This window comes from Papio anubis, chromosome 12, assembly GCF_008728515.1.
Source record: "Papio anubis isolate 15944 chromosome 12, Panubis1.0, whole genome shotgun sequence".
Taxonomy (NCBI): Eukaryota; Metazoa; Chordata; class Mammalia; order Primates; family Cercopithecidae; genus Papio; species Papio anubis.
Window position 1 is genome coordinate 26734957 of NC_044987.1, and position 23701 is coordinate 26758657.

Below are 23701 nucleotides of genomic sequence, written 5' to 3' on the forward strand. Positions count from 1 at the left end.
GATCCACCTACTTTGGCCTCCCAAAATGCTGGGATTACAAGCGTGAGCCACCGCACCCTGCTGCCAATGTAGTTTTAAGATGTAATTAATTCCTGTCATGGCTCCCATGACTTCTTTATTATGTTCTGCACGTATGCATGCCTGTGGATGGTTTTCAAGAAATCAGAGAAAGTTCTCCAAAACAAGCCTGCCCTCCTAGCAGAAGCACGTCTCTGAGGGAACATCAGGCAGGAGCACAGATGGTCTGTAGATGAGTAGATGGTAAGCCACCTGCCATGTGAGGGCTGGGTTCTCACTGAGCCAACCCACAAACACAAGGGGTCAGTCTTCTGAAATCAGATGGGCCAAGTATCAGATTCACTTAAGTCTGAATTAGCAAATTCAGATAGTGGCTAAGTTTGCATCTTGCTTCATATGTCGTCAGATCCTAAGAGGCACTATGTCTGTGCAAGGAAGACCTAGACAGGTGAGGGACTCATAGATTTCAAAGGATATAATTCAGTAAGACTCTACTACGTGAAACAAAATGAGAGAGAAGAGAAGGAATGGGCAAGGAAAGGAAGAGAAGAGAAGGAAAGAAAAGAAAAATAAAATTTTCTTAGGTTATTTGTGAGCATTTGAAGCATGAATAAAATGCAATTTTTGACTTTATACAGCTATGCACACGATGAGAGAAAGAAGCAATATGAAAAATTACTATCACATACAAATGAAAAATCTTTCAAATTACCCATTTACATTTCACACAGGCTATGCAGCATCTCATATTAGAGGTACAATGCTCATGCATAAAGATCTCCCTGAGGCCACATTCCAGAATTTTCCTTTCCTCCTCCAGTGACTAGCCTGAAAAACACTGCTGACGCTCATTAAAATGACAACAAAGAAGGTTTTTTCCCCTTCATGAATAAAACACTCACCTAGAGTTAATTTTTGTGATTTATAGCAAGGGAGGTCCATGCCAGCCTCAGAATTCAGGGCTGCCTGCAAATGTACTTATGATCTGTTTTAAAGTCAGTAACTTTCAGGATTTCACTGTGGTTGCCTACATCTTATGCACTGTTTTCATGGAGGCAGCAAAGTAGGAGGATGCAGGATTGATGAAAATCATTCTCAAGGCTGGGCACCTGGCTCATGCCCATAATCCCAGCACTTTTGAAGGCCGAGGTGGGTGGATCACTTGACGTCACGAGTTCAAGACCAGCCTGGGCAACATGGTGAATACCCATCTCTACTAAAAGTACAAAAACTTAGCCAGGCATGGTGGCATGCACCTGTAGTCTCAGCTACTAGGGAGGCTGAGGTGGGAGAATCACCTGAGCCCAGGACGTCAAGGCTGCAGTGGGTCGAGATCACACCACTGTACTCCAGCCTGGGACACTGGAGGGAAATCCTGTCTCAAAAAGAAAAAAAAAAAAAGGAAATTTCATCTCTCAGCTAAAAAAGAATAAGGAGATTTCAGAATATATATATTAATCTGTTTTGCCCCCAAAATCATCTGAATTTTGCAAATTCTCAATTTTATATTTTAGTTTTAAAATTAAATTTCTCAATAAAATCATGATAAAAGAATGATAAACTTATGTTTGCATGAAAATTAAATGGATATAATTTTGCCAATATAATCTAATGCTTTTGGCAACATTTTTGCTTTCGTACAATCAGAACATAGTGAAAGCATTTATCTAGAAACATTTGACAGGGAAGTTCAAGCAAATTGGGGCATTTCCAGCAGCTTGGAGGCAAGCAGGGTACTCTGCTCTTAAGGCAATGCTCACCCTGATCAGGTAACAGCATTCACTAAAGGAATTCGACCATTTAGACTGGGCTTCTGCAATAATTCATAAAGTAAAACCAAAAAGTAGCTTTTAACACACTTTAGAGCTATGATTATGCATGGTTTGACAGATGTTTGCCGAGTGAATATTATTTTATTCTTTCCAATGGTATTTCATCAGTGCCATCAATGGTAGAATTCACCATTATTTTATGTGCCCTTAACGAAAAATCAAATGCTGCTAATTAAACTACAATGCATCTAATTTTAGTGATGTGGGGGAAAAAAGTATCTTAGAATCCATGTAACATAGTAAGACTGAAGCCTACTTACTTCCAAATTCTGGGCTGTGATGCTTCTACATAAGAATTTATCGGTTGGTGACAAAGAGTACTAATGACCTGCAGCAAATCACACTTACAGGACTCTCATTTCCTGACTCTGACATTTTTATTCAGGTTAAGCCAGGTTAAGTAATTCCAGAATATGTTATATTTGTTGATAGTGCAACTCATATCCTTCTTAGCCTCACTGGAGAGCCACCCAACGCTCTTACTCCACAGTCTCTGAGCCCTGGTTCCCTTGCCCTATCACAATCCCTCCAGTGTATGTAGCCATGCATACACTTCTCACACATACACAGTGCTCAAGACAACTTCCTTTTGACACACAGACAGCTCAGATCATAAACATCTCTGGAGTGATTAGCACTCCTTACCGCAACACAAAGGGTGGGTGAGTAAGTTTGTGCTTGGTCGAAGGCAGGCTATGTTCTACTCCAAGCTCCATTTTCCTGTCCTGTCTCATTCAGCTTCTAACACATGTGAAGCTGCTTCTTAAAAGGCCTTTTTTGTGGCTTCTGTGATCTCATGTTCTCCTGGTTCTCCAGCTACCTCACAATCATCATTGCTGATGTATTTAACACTGTTTTTTTTTTTTTTTTTTTTAATTTTTATTTCTTTTTTTTTTTTTTTTTGACAAGGTCTCACTTTGTCGCCCAGGCTGGAGTGCAGTGGTGCAATCTTGGTTCACTGCAACCTCTGCCTTCCAGGTTCAAGTGATTCTGCTGCCTCAGCCTCCGAGTCACTGGGATCACAAGGCGTGTGCTACCATGCCCAGCTAATTTTTGTATTTTTAGTTGAGACAGGGTTTTGCCATGTTGGCCAGGCTGGTCTCGAACTCCTGAGTGAGAACCTCAGCCATGTTCAGGAGTTAGAGGTGCCCAGTTCCTCTAAAAGTGGACGTGTAAGAAGAAGCCCAAAATAGAGGCTTGGTTGAAAGGTTTTTTGTTGTTGTTTGTTTTGTTTTTTAAATATAGGGTCTCACTCTATCACCCAGGCTGGAGTGTAGTGGCATGATCTTGGCTCACTGCAACCTCTACTGCCTGGGTTTAAGCGATCCTCCCGCCTCAGCCTCTCTGGTAACTGGGACTGCAGGTATGCGCCACCACATCCAGCTATTTTTTGTATTTTTAGTAGAGATGTGGTTTTGCCATGTTGGCCAGGCTGGTCTCAAACTCCTGAGCCCAAGCGATGTGCCCACCTTGGCCTCCCAAAGTGTTGGGATCACAGACGTGAGCCACTATGCCCAGCCTGGTTGAAAGTTTTCATAGGAGTAGTTAGGACCTACGGCTCCTTCTCCAGCTTTTGAAATTAGGCATAACCCTTCTCCATTCTATCAGCAGAGATGAAATTTACTTGTAAAGAGGTTGAGCTAGAGAGGCTCTGAACTTGGTGATGTAGGAAAATGAGATTGAGTTGACATATGAAATACAAGGAGTTTGCATGAAAATCTACTGGTAAATGTGAGATCCCTGCCATCCTTCTTCTCCCACTCAACTCCCAGAACAGAGGCAGCCAGCATAATACTTCTCAGGTAGGATATTAGAGGAGTTATCTCTCAGGAAATTAACCAGAGACACATACAGCTCTCCCCTAAAGAAGCATTAGCCCCCAACTGGGCTACTGTGAAACAGATGGTCAACAAGGCCCACCTGTGCACAGAGAGCATTTTAGTGCCTCAATCTTAAATATGAACAGATAGCCAAGGATTATCAATTAAGGGACATTTCTGACATGAATTACAGAGCCCCAAAGCAAAGAAAGAGGAAAAAAAGGGAATCTGAAAGCAAAAGAAACAATGCAATTGTTTATTAAAATTAAAATTAAAACGTCATAATTTTCATAGATAAAAGAAAAATATTATACTCATTAAATAGGAACAGGAATCAATAAAAGGGAACTTTAAGAGAATTAGAAAATGTTCTTGGAAATTTTATAAAAGTGAAATGAAAGACAAAGTTGAAAATATCTATCAAATTTGAGGGAATCTGCCAGAAGAATTTAACAAAAAGATGAAAAATGGTGAGAAAAAGATTCAAAATCCAAGTAATAGATATTCTAGAGAGAAAGAAAAGCGAGAATGTTGGTGAAGAAATCATCAAAGAAATAATACAGGAAACTCTCCAAGAGCTGAAGAACGTGAGTCTCCGGATCAAAAAGACCCACAGGGTACCCAGCTCCTTGAATAACAAAAGAGCCTCACTGAAGCACATTATGACGAAATTTCACAACACAGAAGTTTCCAGAGGGGGAACAAAAACAAACAGTTCACATAGAAAGCACCAAGTCTTCACGAGCATTCAATTTGTCAACAGGAACACAGAAGCAAAAAGAAAAATTCCAAGAAAAAATTCTTTCTAATCTAGATTTCTACACTGAGCCAAAATATTCAGCATGAGGAGAAAATGAAGAGAATTTCAGACATACAAGACCTTCTATGTATCTTTCAAGTATGTCTTTTCTGGAAGTTTCTGAAGCAAGCATTCCACCAAAATGAAGATGGAGAATGAGAAAGACATTGGATCCAGGAATCAGAAAATCCCATATTGGAGAAAGGTGAAAGGATTTCTTAGAATGATGGTGAATGTAAGGCCCTTAACAACCAGTTCAGAGTGCATTAGAGCTTAAGGAAAGAGGTCTTCATAAAAAAACTGGAACTGACAGATTATTTGACATGTATGAATGTATGCAGAAAATATTCACAACTCTGTTGGTTTGGGGATAAATTTGGGATATGCATTAACAGATAACAAGAACATTAATAGAAAATAAGATTAATAGGCTGGGCTTGATGGCTCACACCTGTAATCCCAGCAGTTTGGGAGGCCGAGGCAGGTGGATCGTTTGAGCCCAGGAGTTCAAGACTAGATTGGGCAACGTGGCGATACCCCGTCTCTAGTAAAAATACAAAAATTAGCTGGGCATGGTGGTGTGCACCTGTAATCCCAGCTACTCAGGAGGCTGAGGCAGGAGAATTGCTTGAACTTAGGTGACAGAAGTTGCAGTAAGCCAAGATACGCCACTGCACTCCAGCGTGGGCAACAAAACAAGACTGTCTCAAAAAAAAAAAAAAAAAAAAAAAAAGATTAATAGACATCAATAAAAAAAAAAACAAAATTAGAATTACTAATTCTTGAGAAAACAGAAAGTTGTGCAAAAAATATAACAAGCTATAAATAAAATTTACATTGTCAAAATAAACACTGAATATTTAATCAAAAATAGTGATATTGGGAGAATTGAGAAAGGAGAAATATATGTGTATAAGAGAGCGGGATTAGATATGAAAGTTAAATTTTCACTTCTGTAGTGGAAAATCAATAGATCTGATACTTTTAATATACTGAGAAACAGCAGTATAAACAGTCAAAATAATTAAAATGGCATTGCTGAGAAACACAAATCTGGAGTAGAGATGGATTAGGGAATGAGTTTTTCCATTAAAAGTCTTCTAGCAATACAATGTTTTAAATGATGTGTAAGTGCTCCTTTGATATACACAAAAACTTACATTTTAAGAAGGTTCCATGGGGCTATGATTTCAGCCCAGATGGAGGCACCAGTCACCTCTTGAGATTCAGTGCCATTAAACCTTGACTTAAACCACACTTAAAAAACAAGAAGAAGAAGAAGAAGAAACTAAGGCTTGAGGAACCAGAGCATTGCCTGCAACAAGTGGAGGAATTCCCAAAACCTAAGCCACTTCTAGCACAGTATCCATCAGGCCACACGTTACAGATGTGTGTATTGGTTTTGACATTAGATGAAGATATGTGGGAAATATTTAATAGGAATGTGGAAGAGCTTGAGTAAACAAATGTTGACATGGTTCAATGTGATGTATGCTCATTAGCTAACTGATTGTCCAAATCATTTGATGTGGTATTATGAATCCTTCGTTTAGGACCAAAAATAATTAAGGGACAGATATGGCTTTTCTGAACACTGCATTGGAAATGGCAAGAATATTTTTATACACAAATCCTCAGCTAGAGCATATATTCAAAAGAAAGCTGCAGGATGAAAAATCAGAAGAGATACTGTTGCAGAACAATATCACAATGCTAATGTGACGTGTTAGCATCATACAAATTTCATAAAAAGAATTCAGTGGACATTGAAGTGGACCTAATTTGTTGTTACTGTTTTTTAAAAAACCTTCAAAGACAAAAGTAGCTTAAAACTTAAATTAAGTAAAAAAAAATAATGCATTTACTAAAAAAAAAAAAAGATGCCACAAATTACAGATTTTTTTTCCAGGGGTATATTTTTGAAAAGTCATTTTCTTTTAGAGATACTTACTGAAGTATTTATAAATGAAATCATATGGTATCTGGGATTTGCTTCAAAATAATATGGATGGATATAGAGTAGGGTTAGAGATCAAACAGCATTGGTCATGATTTGATGATTTTTAATTACTGGGATTCACACTATCCTATGTATTTCTGGATGTATATGAAATTTAAAAAAAAGGTATCAAAAAAAAGGTGCCATCCACATAATTGAGAATCATCACAGGTATGCTAGGTATTTTTTTACAGTCAAGCAAGGCTATAATAATTAGCACCTGAATTGGTTTATAACAGAAGTTAGAGGTAAATCCATTACTCTTTAACAGTTTTGGAACACTATGAAACAACAATGAAAAGAACTTTGGTACCTAACCCATATCATTTCCATAACTGACTTAGTTCTCTTACGGTCTCTTTGAATCCTCTAGTCTGGAGAGTCCCCAGTATGCTGTTAGGATATAGTCTTTTTTTTTCTTTTTTTTTTTTTTTTTGGAGACAGGTCTCGCTCTGTCACCCAGGCTGGAGTGCAGGAGCACAATCTCGGTTCATTGCAACCTCTGCCTCCTGGGTTCAAGTGATTCTCTCACCTCAGCCTCCTGAGTAGCTTGGATTACAAGCACATGCCACCATACCAGGCTAATTTTTGTATTTTTAGTGGAGATCGGGTTTCGCCATGTTGGCCAGGCGGGTCTTGAACTCCTGGCCTCAAGTGATCTACCCGCCTCAACCTTCCAAAGTGCAGGGATTACAGGTATGAGCCACCGCCCTGGCAGAAGCATTTTAAAAATAATTATTTATTGAGCTTTTTCCTTAAAGGTATAAAATATAATAGTACATGTCAATGACATCTTAGATTCAGTAAAATATGGTAGACGAGTTGAGCAGAAAAAAGTAACAATTAAAACATGGCACACTCTAACAATGCTTCCTAATTTCATAAATGTTAAACTGAAGGAAAAAAATTTTCTCTTGGAATGGATGAAATGCAGTATTTATTTTCCTGAAAAGTATCCTTTCTTATCTCAACACTTCCTCTCTGTACTAAATCAATTTTTAAAATTAGCATAGCCATGGAATTACATCTACCCTCCCTTTAAGTTTGCCAGTAGTATTCCCACCTCCTCCTACTTGTCCTCATAGCACTAGTTCGAAAATACCAGCTTTGTATGTCTTTCCTTCTGGCCAATGCCAAGCAAGATGCCTATTCCATAAATACTCAGAGAATGAAAAAGCATTTCCTTTTGTGCCTTTCACAGTGCTGTGTGCTCAATAGGTCCCATGTAAACATGGACTCGCACCCTGTTTATCACTGCAAGAAACGAATCTAGCTCTGCCAACTGAAGCAGAAACAGAATTTGTTCTGAAGGCAACTCACAGAATCTCCAGGTGGGCTAGAGAACTGGGTATGGAGGCTATGTAGCAAAAAATAACACTTGAAATGCTGACACAGAACTGGCTCAGTAAAGACACCTCTACTGTCACCACCAGGCACAGACTGGCGTGGCCCCACTGACCCTCCAGCACTGGTCAAGGGGCACTGCCGAGTGGAAAATCTGCCACTGGGGCAGAGTTTGGATCATGGGCCCAGGCCCACATGCAAGGAGGTTTGGGGAAAGGAAGCATCTGGCACTTTCAGCTCCTACAGGGTGAGTGGGCTCTGCCTCATCATGCAAAAGAGCCCCTGTGATGGTGAATTCTCTGTGTCTACTTGACTGATCAAAGACTGCGGAGATTAAACATTATTTCTGGGTGCACCTATGAGGGTGTTTCTGAATGAGATAAGCATTTGAATTGGTGGCCTCAGTAAGTCATTTCCCCTTCCCAGTGTGGGTGGGCACTGTCAATCCATCGAGGGCCTGAATAGAACAAAAAGGCAGAAGAAAGAAGAATTCACCCGTTTTTGCCTCCTGCTTGCCTGCTAAGCTGGGGCATTAGTCTTTTCTTTCCCTTGGACTGGAATTACACCACCAGCTTTCCTGGGTCTCTAGTTTGCAGACAGCAGATTGCAGGACTTCTCAGCCTCCATAGTCAAGTAGGCCAATTCCTCATAATAAGTCTCTTAATATAAATATATCTCCTTTTCTCTGGAGAGCCTTCACTAATACAACCCTCGACATGGAAAAGAGATTCAGATGGCGTTGTTGAAAAAGAATGACAGTTGTCCACTGTATGCTATAAACAAATACTTTCAAAAGTCAAAACACAATGCAGAGTAATGAGAGTACACATAGAGTACACTCAGAACAAACACATGTTCATCTTCCATCGTTGTCTAATTTGATTAGGTGTGCTGTGCAATTTTATTTTAGGACTTGGACACAAGCCTATTTTATGGCTACTCAAAATACATATCATTTTGAACTAGAATTTCAAATATGATCTTAGATAATTAAAGAATACCTGGAAACAAGCTGTTTAATTTAATCTAGTGCTAGTTACAGAGCAGATGCACCTATTTTTAGTTAGATTGATTAATTACCTAGGGAATAACTAACACATGGAAAAGAATAAGATCATATATTCATTATAAGTCAAAGGAATGATGTACAATAGTTATCTATCACATACATGCTGCTAAGCTGAATTAGACATTGACAGATTCGTGGATAAGTGCCTGGGATCTCAATTTAAACTGCAGGATAAGATTTAGGAGGTGTTTTTAAGGTCATCAGAATCAACGCCCTCCCCAATAAAAGCATTTCTCTCTCTGATAGGTGGCCCAAAATGCATCACTTTCAGCACAGTATGTTATACTTTTTGTTTCTGACCTTCTTAGATCTGGGCTCTATTTATCTGTGAATCCAACCAAAGTATAGCATTAATTTCTTCTGTACTGTTTGCTAATGCTCAAGTGAATTAAAACTATTTTTTGAAAACCAAACTGTTGGTAAACTACGACTTCTACACTATGTCCTTAGCAAGTGATTTTAGAACCTACATGAACTTCACATCCATCCTTTTAAAACATAATCTTAGTTCCACTGCTTGTTCTGGGCTAAGAGATTTCAAATTTAATCCTGATTGTCATCCAAATTCTCTATTGCTTTGAGCTTTGCATTATGATCTATGTACATCTGAGTCCTTGAGAACATTGTAGAAATGTCACGGTCAAATAAAGACCTGTAAGGTAGACCAACAGAAACCAGCTTCTATGTTGGCTTACAGACCTATGAACATTCTTTGGATGTAGCTGATCAACCCAGCTATGACACTACCTTTCAGACCTGATTTCTGCCTGTCACCCATAAAGATTACTCAATATTCTAGTTGATAAATGTGTGCTAGAGGGATTGTGTATATATAAAAATTTGATAACTCTGCCTCTATTTTAAATACTCCAGGTTATCTACAATTTAAAGGAATAGTAGAGGAAATTTTTGGTATGGCACAAAACTCTTTAGTGAAGCAAAAACTACAACTCAACCCATCTGTTTCATAAGTCTTGATTTTAATATATTGGATTCACATAGTGGGTTACATATACATTATCCATGAGACAGAATATGAAAGTCAAAATTCTGTGTAAAGTATTTTAATAAAGGCTTTTAAAATTATGACTAATGATGTACATAATAGGCACTTTAATTTAAATAGCCTTGATAAATGTTTACCATTTTAAGAGAATGTACAATTGAACTTCTCAACTAAAAGCAATTATTTAAATTTTTGCTCATTTAAGTGGATGATAAAGCAAAGGAAATCTGAAATTAATATGTCAGTGTTTATGGAATATGGAACCTTCAGAAAATCTGGCTTCCAAGTTCTGAAGAGTGGAATATTCCTATTCTTTTAAAGGAAAAAGTAAGAAATGTACAGTAAATTCATTCCAAAGATTGATTCACATTTTAAATATTTATAATGCCAAGTGGTAAAGTAAAAAAGATTTAGAGAACAGGGTTTCTGATGTCACTGATGATATCTGTTAAGCCAAAAAACAGCTGTGAGATAAATAATTAGTTTCATTATGAATGAAACCTTCAAAACATATGGTAGCCTTTCACCAACTACCTGCACAAAAAAATAGAGAGTTATAACAGCTGAAATGAGCTCTTATAACCAGCATGCTAATTACCCAAGTCCTCCAATAATTGAAATGGAAACATTTAAAAGTTATATAAAGACTTTTGAATCTGCAGTTATTGACTTTCATGAGACTGATTTTTTAAAGAGGCTTAATGAGCTCTTCTTAGGCATTTGCCACAATTATTTTGCTTTGCACCAAAAAAGCAAAAAAATCAAATTGTGAATTATTTTGATGGCATCTGAAATATCATATAGAGTACCCAGACATTGTACAAATCATCTACTTTCATTGAGAATAAAGTTATTCATCCCTTGGAACCATAGCAACACTTAGGGTTTATTTTATAGATACTGAGATTAGGGTTGGTACAATATTATTTTTTTAATGTGCGTATCTTCCATTTTACAGCATAGAAACTGATATAAAATATGACTTGCTCGTGGTCAGCATAAGTGAGTTGGAAGGTTAAAAGCTCCCAGGATGAAAAAACATACTGTCTTCAGAATCTTTAAATTCAGAGTATCCACTGAGGACTTAGAATATAAAATGTAAATTGGGCACACAATTTCAGTTAAGGCTCTCTCTGGGTGATATTCCACATAAACTGTCATTGAGGATTACTGCAGTAAGCCTTTCTTTAATAAGCCATGTTCATGCAAAGTCTTGCTGGAAACAAAACCTATGGTCTAATTGCCTTGAAATTTTAGCAGCATCAACACATTCTTGATCATGTATTTTTTTTTCATATACTATCAGAATTACAAGGCAGAATGTGTTTGGCAAACATTGCAAAGAGGAACAGTAGAAAAACCTGAAGTAGGACTGTTTTCTGCTCTTTTGAAAGGATAATCATTTGATAAGAAAGATCCTAATGAGCTACTTAGTTATAAGTTTTAGTATAGGGTAATTTTTATAATTTTAAGATCTTATTATAAAAGTTGAAGTGGAAATTTAACCACACATATGGACACTCAAACACATGAGGCTCTTCTGAAGGATGGTTCCAAAAAAAAAAAAAAAAAAAAAAAAACAGATTTGTTGACAGAAGGGCAATCTAGAATGGCATTCTATTATCAGTTGCTGGAGTTTGCAAATTGGAATCTTCAAGAAATGAGTAACTATTCTCTACCTGGACTGCAGTGGTTTGATCATCAACTTCCCTGGAAATTTACCATGTTACTCAATAATGAAAGTAGCTTCTGGGTCTTCAAAGACACACATGTATGTGGTGTGCCAGTTTTTTTGGAATTAACTGCATTTGGAACATTCTGACTAGGTCCTCTGGTGGTACTACAAGCATATAGTCATTTCACATAGTGCTGTTTCTGTAAAATGTACACTCTTTCCATCATCAGAATCTAGTTTTTTAAAGATAGCTGGATCAAATCAGAAATGATCTCAATTTAATGTCTTTTCCTACTTGAAGCAACAGATTTGCTAAAACCAAGACATCTGCTTATCTTATTTCAGAAATTTGTGCCAAGAAGCAACTGACTATTGGATCTAGAACTAGAAATACCATTTGACCCAGCCATCCCATCACTGGGTATATACCCAAAGGATTATAAATCATGCCGCTATAAAGACACATGCACATGTATGTTTATTGCGGCACTATTCACAATAGCAAAGACTTGGAACCAACCCAAATGTCCATCAATGACAGACTGGATTAAGAAAATGTGGCACATATACACCATGGAATACTATGCAGCCATAAAAAAGGATGGGTTCATGTCCTTTGTAGGGACATGGATGCAGCTGGAAACCATCATTCTCAGCAAACTGTTGCAAGAACCGAAAACCAAACACTGCATGTTCTCACTCATAGGTGGGAATTGAACAATGAGAACACCTGGACACAGGAAGGGGAACATCACACACCGGGGCCTGTTGTGAGGTGGGGGGAGGGGAGAGGGATAGCATTAGGAGATATACCTAATGTAAATGACGAGTTAATGGGTGCAGCACACCAACATGGCACATGTATACATATGTAACAAACCTGTACGTTGTGCACATGTACACTAGAACTTAAAGTATAATAAAAGAGAGAAAAAAAGAAAAGAAATAAATAAAACATTACGAATTGAAAATAAAAAAAGAAGCAACTGACTATTGATCGGCATCTCAAATATTATATTTAATTACCTACTTTTATATAAATGTAATAAAACATTTAAATGATATATTCCAGTATTGTGTGATGATGACTTTTTACCTGAGACCAGGATGGTAATAGAATAGTAAACTAGCACTTAGGGTATGAGTCAAGAGCAGATCAATTGCTATTTTAAATGCACTGAGGTCCATTCACCGAAGTACCATTTGCCAATTCCTGCCCTTGTCCCTTTTCAGCTCTCTTTTCCATTCCCATTGGCGACTATTTAAAATCTTTCTTTCAGAATCCCCCTCCCTTCCCTCATTCTCAGCAGGCCACTCTGTCCTCTCACTGAGGCTATCAGATCAAATCCTTCAACTTCCAGCACTACTCTACTATCTATTAACACAGAGATTTTTTTCCCTCATTTTCCCCCAGGATAAGATCTTGCTCTTTTATTCAAGGCCAGTCCTGTCAAAACTGCTAGGCATCTCACTCCCTGACTACAGCTGCCCAGCATAGTTCAGTGCCTCTCCTAGGCTCCTACAGTAGACACGCCCCTCCACCACCATCATAAACACACACTCCTGGCACAACAAATCCTAGAAATTATGATGCAGATCCCTCCCTCTGCCCCATTTCCCCTTGTCATCTTTGCATTCTTGGCACCTTCCACTAAGTCTAGCAAGCAGAGATACCCAACCAATATGTGTTCAAGTGAAACTGTTCACTTTTAAGCATGAGTTATTTTCAAAAGCTTGAACCAGAACTGAGCTTGTCCCAGATTGTCTGCAGAAGAGCATATGATTTCTGCTCCACTTTATTTTTTCAACCCACAAATGACCCAAAAAGGAGGAATGAAACATTTCCAGTAACTAGGGTTGCCAGAAAAATACAGGCTGCCCAGTCAAAACTGAATTTGGGATAAACAACTAATAATATTTTGTAGTATAAGTACGTACCAAATATTACATGGGACATAGGTAAAAACAATAATTCACTATTTATCTGAAATTCAAATTTAACTGGGCAGCCCACAATTGTATTTGCTAAATCTGGACACCCTAACAGTGATTTGTTAAAAATTCTCAGAGGACTCGGAGAACACTTCCTTTAAGTCACCTGGAGATTTGTATGCAAGCTCTGCAAACTTCTCAATCATCCAGATTTCATATCTGTTAATGTAACTGGGTTTCTTTCTGAACCTCTCAGTAACATGCTTTAAGAAATGCTGCTTGATTTATTATATGACATTTTCACTTATTTTGCCAATTTCATAGAATTTTTATTCTACTGCAATTTATCGAAGATTTTACAAAGAATACTGTAATTTTGCTTAAGATCTCTTGGAAAGCTAACATTTATAGAGTTATTATCACGCCTCAGTTAAGTCCTGGCTGCAAGTATTAATTTTTGAAATTTTCATATTTTCAATTAAATCAGCAGAACGCAAAAAGAGAAATAAATAAATCTTTGATTTGGAGATTTCTTTTCTTCATTAATCAAGCACAGCAATACATAGTATCCTAACTAACAGGCTTGCAGAAGCAGGCTGGCAGGCGGAGGTGGAGCCTGTGATGTAACTGCAGTAGGTCTTTGTTGGAAAAGCCTTCCTAAATGTAAAACATCTGTAAATTGAAGCACTTCAGCTTCACTGTGTATGGGCTGGCAAGATTAAAGCGTTGCTTCTTTTAGCATCCTGCACTGGAGGCTTAAAATTTTGTTCCACAGAGGAATTCCTTATAGGTCCTTATGAAGATTACATATCTATCTCACCAAAGCTGGGAGAAAAGCAGGCTTTTTCTGCAAAAGAGGACCATTTCGAGTACTGATTGCTGTGTGTGCTGGTTTACCGGTAAATGGTGGTGATGCAATGGAAGTTATAACCTGAAGTGTAGGAAAGATGCCCTACAGCCTGTTCCAGTTCTCAACGTTCCCTACATTAATGGGTTCTTCTTTCAGTGTTCTTGACAGTGATGTCTTAGAGAGAAGACATTTATTTCTTCTTCCTATGAAAAAGATTAAGATGAGAGAAATACCTCCCAATGTAGATAGATACAAGAGTGTGCCTTTGGCAAAATACCAACTAAACTGACCTCAGAGAAAACTTCTGGGGGAGGGAATGACTAAGTCTGCTATAACTACGTGTTGTCATAATATGTTAATGAATTAAGACATTTATCCCAATACACGCATACTACCTGCTTTCCACCATATTGGCACCACCAGTTAAGGACGGTTGTCAGGCTACCAGCACAACACGTATACACTGCAAAGATGCAGAACAATGCCTGGATGCCTGCCCAAAATTGGTCTCTCCAAATGACAGACTCAATTTATAGTACCAATATATGGCCCACTGGGGGTTAGCAGCATCTTTTTCCTAGTTGGTGAGGGAAAGGGATGAAATAATGTAGAATGCTCAGAGCACTGGTTGGGGCTTCCACCTGCCTGTGCACAGCAGAAAGGCTGACAAACATATTCATTAAACTTGATCTGAAGCAAGTGAGCCCGTGAGGTCGTTCCTGAAATATTCATAAGGTGTGTTACCGGACTCGCCGCTTAGAGGTTGAGCAGAAACACTGAGTCAGAGCAGTCCGTACCCACACTTAGAAAAAAAAAAAAAGCACCCACAACAGCTCACCCCACCACCACACTCCACTGCTCTGCTTTTAACAGCCCCGTCAGCAGTCAGCTGTCACTCTCCACTAGGCTGTCCAATTCTACCTGCCCAGGAAAGAGATGCTCTAATACTGAAGTGCGGAGTTTCCCAGCAGTTGGAGGAGGCGCAGCGCAACAGCCCAGGCGACCGCTCCTCCCGTCTCTCTGCCAGGAGGACCCCACAGTCCGACGGCCCCGCAGCCCGGCTGCCTTTCTCCTCCCTGGAGACCGAAGCCCACAGGCCAAGGGGTCCCCAGGGACCCAGACCAGCCCCTCGCCCCAGCCAGGCCGCCCTTGTCCCGCCTTCCATTTTGGCTCTGCCTGGGATCCCTTCCCCGAGCCCTCGGCGTTAGGTCGCTAGGCGACCTACGCCCGGGCCGAGATGCAAACAGCCTCTCGCGCCGACCTGCAGTCTCTCGGGTGTTAATTGGGAGGACAGGATAGGAGGGGAAATCACTGTCCTGGGTGACCCCGGAGCCCCTGCACCGAGGCAGAGTGCACTTTCATTCACGTTCCCTCTCTGCCCCCGATGCTTAGCATTTCTGCTGCGTCCCAGGCACCGCGCAGCTTGCGTGATGCCTCGCGTCCTCGCCGCACCTCTCTCCTCCCCAAGGGCATTCGCCCCTCGTCCCTAGGCTCCTCTGGGGTCGCCAGTCACCTGGACTCTGGCGGCGGCAGGCTCAGCAGCTCCCGTTGCGCGGCGGCGTGGTCTTCATCTCCGCCTTCCCCAGGCGCTTCGGCTACGCGCTCCGCGGCGGCGATCGACGCGCTCGGTCCCGGGCGCCGAGGCTGGACAGGGGCGGCCGCGGCTGCCGCACTGGCTGCGGGCGCGGAAGGGGCGGGGGCGGGGCAGGAATCTGGGTCGCGTGGAGCGGAGCAAGCCGGGATGCACCCGGGGCCGCTGGCGGCGGGGAGGCGACCGAGAGCAGCTGGGGAGGGCGTGCAGAGGCTTCCCTGAGAGCACGAAGCGGGCGGCTACTGAGCATGCCCAGTCCGGGAGCCGGGGACGCGGGCGCAGTGCTGTGGGAGGGAGCGCGGCCCCCAGCGCCGGAGTCTGCGGGGAAAGGGTTAAATCTGCGGACCCCGCTGCTGTGGGAGGTGGCTGGTGTGGCCCAGTTTAATTGCTCCCGGGTGGACTCCCCGGAGGAGCCCACGACGGGAAGATGGTGAACCTGAGATGACCTGTCAATGGGATTCCCAGGCAGTCCCGGGAAAGGTGTGTTCCCCGCCCTCTCCCTGGATAAATGTCCAGAAGTCAAACTTTGTTTTAGTTCAGCTCCAACCTCCCCCATCTCACCGAGCACCCAGTGACTCTCCCAATCCTGATCCCCACCCCTCATCTGCCTTCCTGGGCCCGCAGAACCCTACCCCTCACCCCCACCAGCAGCCCCCGCCTTTCCCACTCCTGGCCCAGTCGGGTCAGATTCTCAAAGAGCCAGCTCTTTAATTAGGTGTAATTGAGAGATCGTGTCAATCCTGCCAGGTCCATATCTGCATTTCAACAAGGGCTTCAGAAACAATACCGTAACCCCGGGGTTAATTATAACAGGATGAATTATAGACACCCTGGTCTGGGGCTATTTGGGGGAACATTGCTTCGTGGGGCCCCAGAAGCCACTTCATACACACACACACACACACACACACACACACGCATGCACACACAGACACACACAGAGAGAGAGAGAGAGAGAGAGCGCGAGCGAGCGAGCGAGAGAAAAGATAGAGAGACCTGTGCCTTCAGGATTGCATTTCATGTTTGATGAAGAACGTTTTCTCCATAGCTAATCAAAAAAGTCTCTTTAATGAGGCCGCATGGGGTTGGGGAAGGACCAAATGAGCTTCGAGGTCGGTGCTTATTTTAGTTTCATTTATCACTCCAAGTCGGTTACCTGGCCGTCCTGCGCCTCTGTTTCCTCACCTGTAAAACAAAGGGTGGTTATACCTACCTCTGTGGGCTGTTGTGAGGATTACTCCGGCAGCCGCCAGCGCGGAGCAGCCTGGATACCAAAGCATCAGGCTGTCCCGCAGTGGGTGTTCCCTGAATAAAGTCTCTGCAGGTTCCACCTCCACTATTCTGTGTTTATGAAAAGTTGGGTTAGTGATAATCCTTCAATGCTGAACATTTATCTTATTTCCTCTTCACATTAAATGACATTAAAGCCTTGACCTTTCTGATTTTTTTTATCATTGTTAAAAGCATTAGCCACTATTTACTTTTCTTTCTTTTCAGGGAGATATGAAGGATACCTCCCAGAATAAATGTCTTGGAAAAAGCTAGACCTTTGGAGAGAAAAGCTTCTCGGGAGGTATTCATTAGGGATAGATTTATCCAACTGACAAAAGAAATTTACTCCCTAGTCTTTTAAAAGTAATTTACTTGCATCTCCCTGTGGTCCTTGTTTCACAACTATTGCATGAAGTATGCCTGTATGGAAGGAAATTTGCTTCACACACATACTGTTGACTGCTTAAGTATCAGCGTTCAAAAGATAAACTTTGTATTATCCCCCAAACATACTATTTTTTTCATAACACATTGCTTTATTCATGATGTTCCACCCTTTCTGAAATACCATTCTCTCTCATTCTGTTTTGTGAAGTGCTACTCACTCTTCAAGCTCAAATGTCACCTTCTCTCTGAAGCCTACCCTGAACCTCAAGGCAGAGTGAATGCTCTGCTGTCATAGCACCAGTGTATACTGCTATCACAGCACTTATCTCAGCCTATCGCTGTGGTTCAAGCAATGTAAAACTATTTACTCAGCAACTGTTATGTGCAGGCACCATTCTACATGTTAGAAAAATAAGAACAAACAAGACAAGGTTCCTGCCCTCATGAAACTTACAGTCTAGTTGAAGAAGACAGAAAATAAACACCTAAACTATAAATAATCAGTAAGGACAGAAGTCTAGTAATTCTGGTAATTTTTGTCTTTTGTGTTATTCATCAAATTACATTATAGAGTCTTGACTCATCCTTCCAAAAAACATCAGTAAAAACATTAATATTGGCTCTAGGCCAAACAAATGACATGGACATGGATCTCTGCCAGTTTGTTGCTGAACCAATGACTTTTACTCCTTTCAGTTGATTCCCTCAGCTAAAACTTTCCTAAACTCAAGCCACTCAAGGTAGGTAACTGCAATCCCGTATGATGAATGGAAAATGGTCGGGGAGGGCCAGAGAGTTTAACCTCCACAATAAATTATATCCTTTATCTAACCTTTAGGAATGGCATTTCTAAAATGTCCAGAATCAACCTGGATCTCCAGATCTCCTGCATCCCAAACATCTCTTCCAGGGTCTTGCCTACCACTCCCAACCTCTCACTTTTTCACCATCTTTGGCCTCTATTTATGTCAATAGTTATTCTCTGTCATACATCATCTGTTTGAATCTACCTACTGTCTGAATGACAAGCTTTTCTCTCTGATTCTCTTGCTGTCTGAGTGTGAGGCAGCCTTGGTATCACTTAGAACTGACTTCTTCAAAGTGCGTTTGTACACATGTATTCCATAGCAGTTAGAGACAATCTTGCCACTGTTTAATGCGAGCAATTCAAGGGGAGGGTCTCATTCATCTTTGTATTACAGAACTTAGCAGATGACCAATATGTAATAGATCCTCAATGAAAAGTGTGAAAGGAATGAATGAATGTAAGCAGGTTCTTAACTCTCTGTGTCTCCTTAGACTATAGTTCTTTTCTAATTGGTTATCCTGCTAACCCTGGACTTGCTTCACCAGGATTTGGCCCAGTTTTTCTTTTCATAATTTCTCTTCCATCACAAATCCACAGATTTCTCCACTTCTGGGTCCTGCACACGAGGATTATACCATTTGACTTAATCTTTTGGCTATTTATCTCACAATAAACATACACACTAAGGCTTATTTGTGTCTGTGAAACTGAAGTTCATTTTTATTTCAAAACCGAAGAATTCTGTCACTTTGTCACCCAGGCTGGAGTGCAATGGCACAATCTCGGCTCACTGCAACTTTTGCCTCCCGGGTTCAAGCGATTCTTGTGCCTCAACCTCCCAAGTAGCTGGGATTACAGGCATGCACCACCACGCCCAGCTGATTTTGTATTTTTCAGTAGAGACGGTTTTGCCATGCTGTCCAAGCTGGTCTTGAACTCCTGATCTCAAATGATCTCCCCACCTTGCCCTCCCAAAGTGCTGGGATTACAGGCCTGAGCCACTGTGGCCAGCCCTCTTCAGAATCTGCCAGCTTGTGGTAAAAATATTTTAAAAAGTAATAAAATGTGTTCTTTTCCTTGACAGTTACGCGGTAGAGAAGAATTTGATTTAGGTTTTTGTTTAAATTTTGAAAAAAGGTTTAAAATATTTTTACAAATTTTTATAAAATCCTATATTATATGGGCTGTTAGCAACACATTCTGTACTAAAGCAAAGAAAGGTAATCTTGCCACTTTGCAGTTACTTTAGTAAGTCTAAAGCAATACATTTCCTCCCTATTTTTGAAAATGTGAGTTGGTGGTGTCCTTTAAATAAGTCATGGATGAATGGATGGACGGATGGATGAGGAGGGACAGATAGGCAAGTGAATGGCTGGATAGATGGAGAGAGAAAGGGAAGAATAAATGAATAATGTAACTCGCACATGGATAGGGCATTCATCTGTTCAGAATTTTCTGAGACCATCTAGATTTCAAATATTTTCTCTCACTGTCAGATTGTGTTTCAGATGATGGGTCTTAATTTTTGGTTTGTAAAATATAATATACAAAATATATATGGAGACATTTCTCCTGCTTATTTACTATGGAAACTGAAAAAGATGAAGATTACTGTGACATCCTGTCTTCAAAAATGAACATTTGTTGAGTGCTGTGTGCTAGGTTCTGGTGAGCACTGGAGATATGAAGATAAATAACATGAAGACTACCCTCAAGAAGCTCACAGCTTGACAGTAGAAGAAAGTGATGGAAGCAGATAAACAATGCAAAGGAGTACATGGTGGACTAGAGATATGAACAGCTTTCTGACGGGAACCCATTGGAAGGAGTGTTTATGATCTATTTTTCTTTAGTAGGTCCCAGAATTTCCTACGCACCATAAAAATATTCCACCAAGGAGCATGCCTACTCTTAGCTCGGTGACACATCGTGACAGTGCCCTGTTACTCATGCAGTACAGGTATGTAGGTCACATAAAAGTCTGTGGCTTTACATTTCATGGCATCATGTATTGAAGTGTATTAATCACAATATAGAGCAGCCTGGAGCGATGTGCCCATGAAAGTTTTGACTTTTCAGCTCTTGAAATTCCACATAAGAGCTGTGCTTAGAGCACCTGTTCTTTCCTTTGTTACTCTCAAAAGGACATTTCTTCTATGAAGCATCTCTGAAACTCGAAAACGTTATTTATGTATTCACCAGGATTATTTTCCTTTACTTCAATTCAATAAGATTGCTTGAGTGCCTACCATAAATAAGACACATATCTAGAGAGATTCCACATGTTTAGGTCCTAAAAATTGGTTGTAGCCCAAATATAATAATAAAATTACCTGAAGGTAATAAAAAGGGATAAAAATAACTAACACACATGCACTTACTATGTGTCAGGCACCATCCTAAGCACTTTACATATTAACTCAATGGAAATCACATAGGGGGCTCCCACAAGCCTCTGACTTGATTGTTCTTGATGGTCCCAGGAATAAAGGAGATGAGAGATTATGTTGAATGTACAGAGAAATAAAGTCCCCTTTTAAAATCCCTTTTTTACTTGTCAGATCACTTTACCTGGTATTTCCTTAGAGCCAGTATAGAAGGGACTACTGTAGATGGTAGAATTATCAATAATTTTTAAAGGCAGAGAAGCAGCCAGTGATAATAGGGAGAAGTTTGGAGGCTCAGGAGGCACCAGTAGGTGAACAAATATACCTTTTTTTTTTTTTTTTTTACTTATAATGTCTATCCTTTTATGAAAATAAGAAGTGTGCTTTAGTTAAATACAATTCAATTATATTTTTCCTGTTCTCTATTTCACTCTTATCTCTAGATCAAAGTTCTGAGTTACTTGAGTCTCTTATATGTGAAAGTAGACAGGTATCCTAAAATAAGAAAGTAAGGGGACGAATACCCAAGAGAAAAACAGACATTGCAACAGCAATGCCATCATACTCTCAATATCCCAGTGCAGAGTCAGCTTCAAGTTAGAGAAGTAAGTTGCAAAATTATCCACAAAGGCTTTTGTTGTTGTTGTTGTTGTCATAAAAATGGCGGAAAAACTCACTGAACAGTGTCTAGTAGCTCAATCTTAATGAAACATAATTCATAATTCCATGGAATATTAGGGACATGAACTAAAGATATTTTCTTCTGTGAGTGGAGAATTTGGTAGAAAATTTCTAGCACACCTCGTTATGTGAGTGCTGTCAAAACTGTAGATAGTCTTTACATTCTAGTTGAAGCTGGTTTTTGCTGAATGGGAAGAAAAGGGCCAGAAATACTTGGAACAGTAGTTCTGTCTCAGAATCCCTTGGGTGAATGTTTTCCAAATAAACATGCCAGAACATCACCTAGACCTTGTGAATCAGAATCCCTGGGGAATGGGGCCCATACCTGTATGGGGGGGGCGGTTTGAAAACTTCCCCAGGTGATTCTAATGCACAGAGCTGATTAAGAACCACACACTTAGCAGATGAGCCAAGTAAAAGCAACAATTGGAGTTCACTTGTTTTTTTCTTATTTTATTATAGTCTTGCAATAAAATAATAAAACATATATGTTGCCCCAGGCTGAATCGTCTCAACAGGCCTGTTGTGAATAGACTACAATGTGGTTAGTTCCTTTCTTTGACTAACTGAAATTACTGCATTACTAGCACAATAGAGCGTTTAATAAGCTCTCCACAGAGAGAAGCAAGAGCATTGAGTGCCCCAAAGCTTGCCATCCTTTACCATCAACATTTATTAGGCTGTGACAGGCATGGTAAGGCCAAACGGGACTGGGCCAGTTCATTTGCAAGGGAACATAATGTTGCACTCAAGGATGGAGGAAGAGACTTAAAGCAAACCGTTTTTTGTTTTTGTGTTTTTTTTTTTAGAATAACAGCCAACATGTATAGCGCCTAGTGCCTTACTTTGTACCAGGTCTTATTCAGAACACTGTACCCATATCATCTAATTTCATCCTCATAATGACCTTAAAATATTATTACCCCCACTTTTCCTACAGATGAAGAACCTGAGGCATAACAAGGTCAAGGTCACAAAGTTAGCAATGACGGTGGCTGCCAAGATTCCAGGCAGTCTAACCAAGAGCCCACACTTTAACTTCGTGTGATATTATCTTGCAAAATCATACTAGTTGACGGCTATTTGATGAGAAGGAATGGAGAGTGCAAGTTTTATTCTGTTTTTGTTCTTTACTAGATTGTTAGTCATAAGCAGCCTCACACATAGCGGAAATTGGGATGTATTTTGGAGAAGGAGTGAGGAAGAGCGCATATCACCCATGCCAAGAGACACACACCTTCTTTCATTCCTCTTGCCTTCCTTATCTCCTTTTATCTTTTCTTTTTTTGTCTTTTTTTCTTCTCCATTGGTTAGGCTGTTAGTCTATAGATATCACCTACAACATTTTTTTAGTGTTCATGGGAATCCTTTTCAGCAATTACAGGCCAGGGCTGGAGTTTGGGTTGGGGAAGCCAAATACTATGCCAGGCAAAAGAGAAATACTAAGAAGCACAAGGTAAGAATGCAATGGAGAGCAATCGCGGAAAGAACAAGGAATGCAATCAAGCTGAGGGAAGGGCGGGAGGTGTCCCAGGTGGCTCTCCCAACAATTAGGACACCAATTAAGTTCACACAAAGGTTGGAGGGAAGGGAGGAGGTTACATGTTTGAGATGACTAAGATTAGGAGCACAAAAGAGGAATGCAGTTAGACACAAACAACATCCATGCAAAAGTGGGAGATGTCCCCAGAGGAAGGTGAGGGTATGGCGAAGCACAGTTCTTAGATTGGGATGGACCAATACCGGTTAAGACCACTATCATTTAAATGTCAATGAAACAACAAAATCAAAGGTTACAGTCAAAGGGACCTTTGAAATAATCAATTCGGGTTAAGATTTTACAATTTTAGCAACTGAACCCTTATAAATGACTTTCTACTGTGAACCCCAAAATGTTAAACTGACGAAAGCAGATCCACTCTCAATAAAGTTGGGGTGGACCAGTGCCCCAGTCCTCTGTGCTTGGTGGCTACTGAGGCATCTCTAAGAAGCTCTAATAAGGCTCAAAGGAGCAGAGTTTGAAAATCAATGGTTTCGTCCAACTACCCCATTTTACAGAGACACAATTGAGATGTGGGAAGGTGGCAGGACTTCCACCCCCATGCAGTGTGCTCTGTCCTATGACTCTGCTTTTAAACCAGCACACAAATACATATTGAGCACCACCTGTGTGCAGCACTGGGTCCTGGATGCTACAGTAGGATACAAAGGTCCTACTGTAAAGAAGGCCA

At 40.4% G+C, this 23701-nt stretch overlaps 2 protein-coding genes across 4 annotated transcripts in view; both read right to left on the reverse strand.

The window, feature by feature from the left end:
• Positions 1–16176, reverse strand: part of ELMOD1 (ELMO domain containing 1) — a 75841-nt gene extending 59665 nt beyond the window's left edge. The window contains exon 1 of one of the 3 annotated variants that reach the window (XM_003910639.4): positions 15858–16176. The gene's annotated coding sequence lies outside the window, so the exon portion shown is untranslated. Of the gene's footprint in view, positions 1–2495; positions 2586–15857 lie in introns of those variants that run through there. The other 2 variants (XM_003910640.5, XM_009187201.4) reach the window with 2 other exon arrangements.
• On the reverse strand, positions 12483–15850 carry LOC116269691. The gene is made up of 2 exons (XM_031652999.1): positions 15248–15850; positions 12483–14914 (listed from the first exon to the last, which is right to left on the reverse strand). The coding sequence occupies exons 1-2, from the start codon at positions 15507–15509 to the stop codon at positions 14781–14783; spliced, it is 396 nt and encodes a 131-aa protein (XP_031508859.1). The 5' UTR covers positions 15510–15850; the 3' UTR covers positions 12483–14780.
• Positions 16177–23701: the final 7525 nt, after the last annotated feature.

Bases quoted from the DNA above. Each gene is read 5' to 3' on its own strand.
- LOC116269691 (XM_031652999.1), bottom strand. From the start codon at position 15,509: ATGGAAGGCGGGACAAGGGCGGCCTGGCTGGGGCGAGGGGCTGGTCTG. The intron at 14,915-15,247 runs GTGGAGAGTGAC...ACTAGGAAAAAG, and splicing joins AGGTAGAATTGGACAGCCTA to ATGCTGCTAACCCCCAGTGG.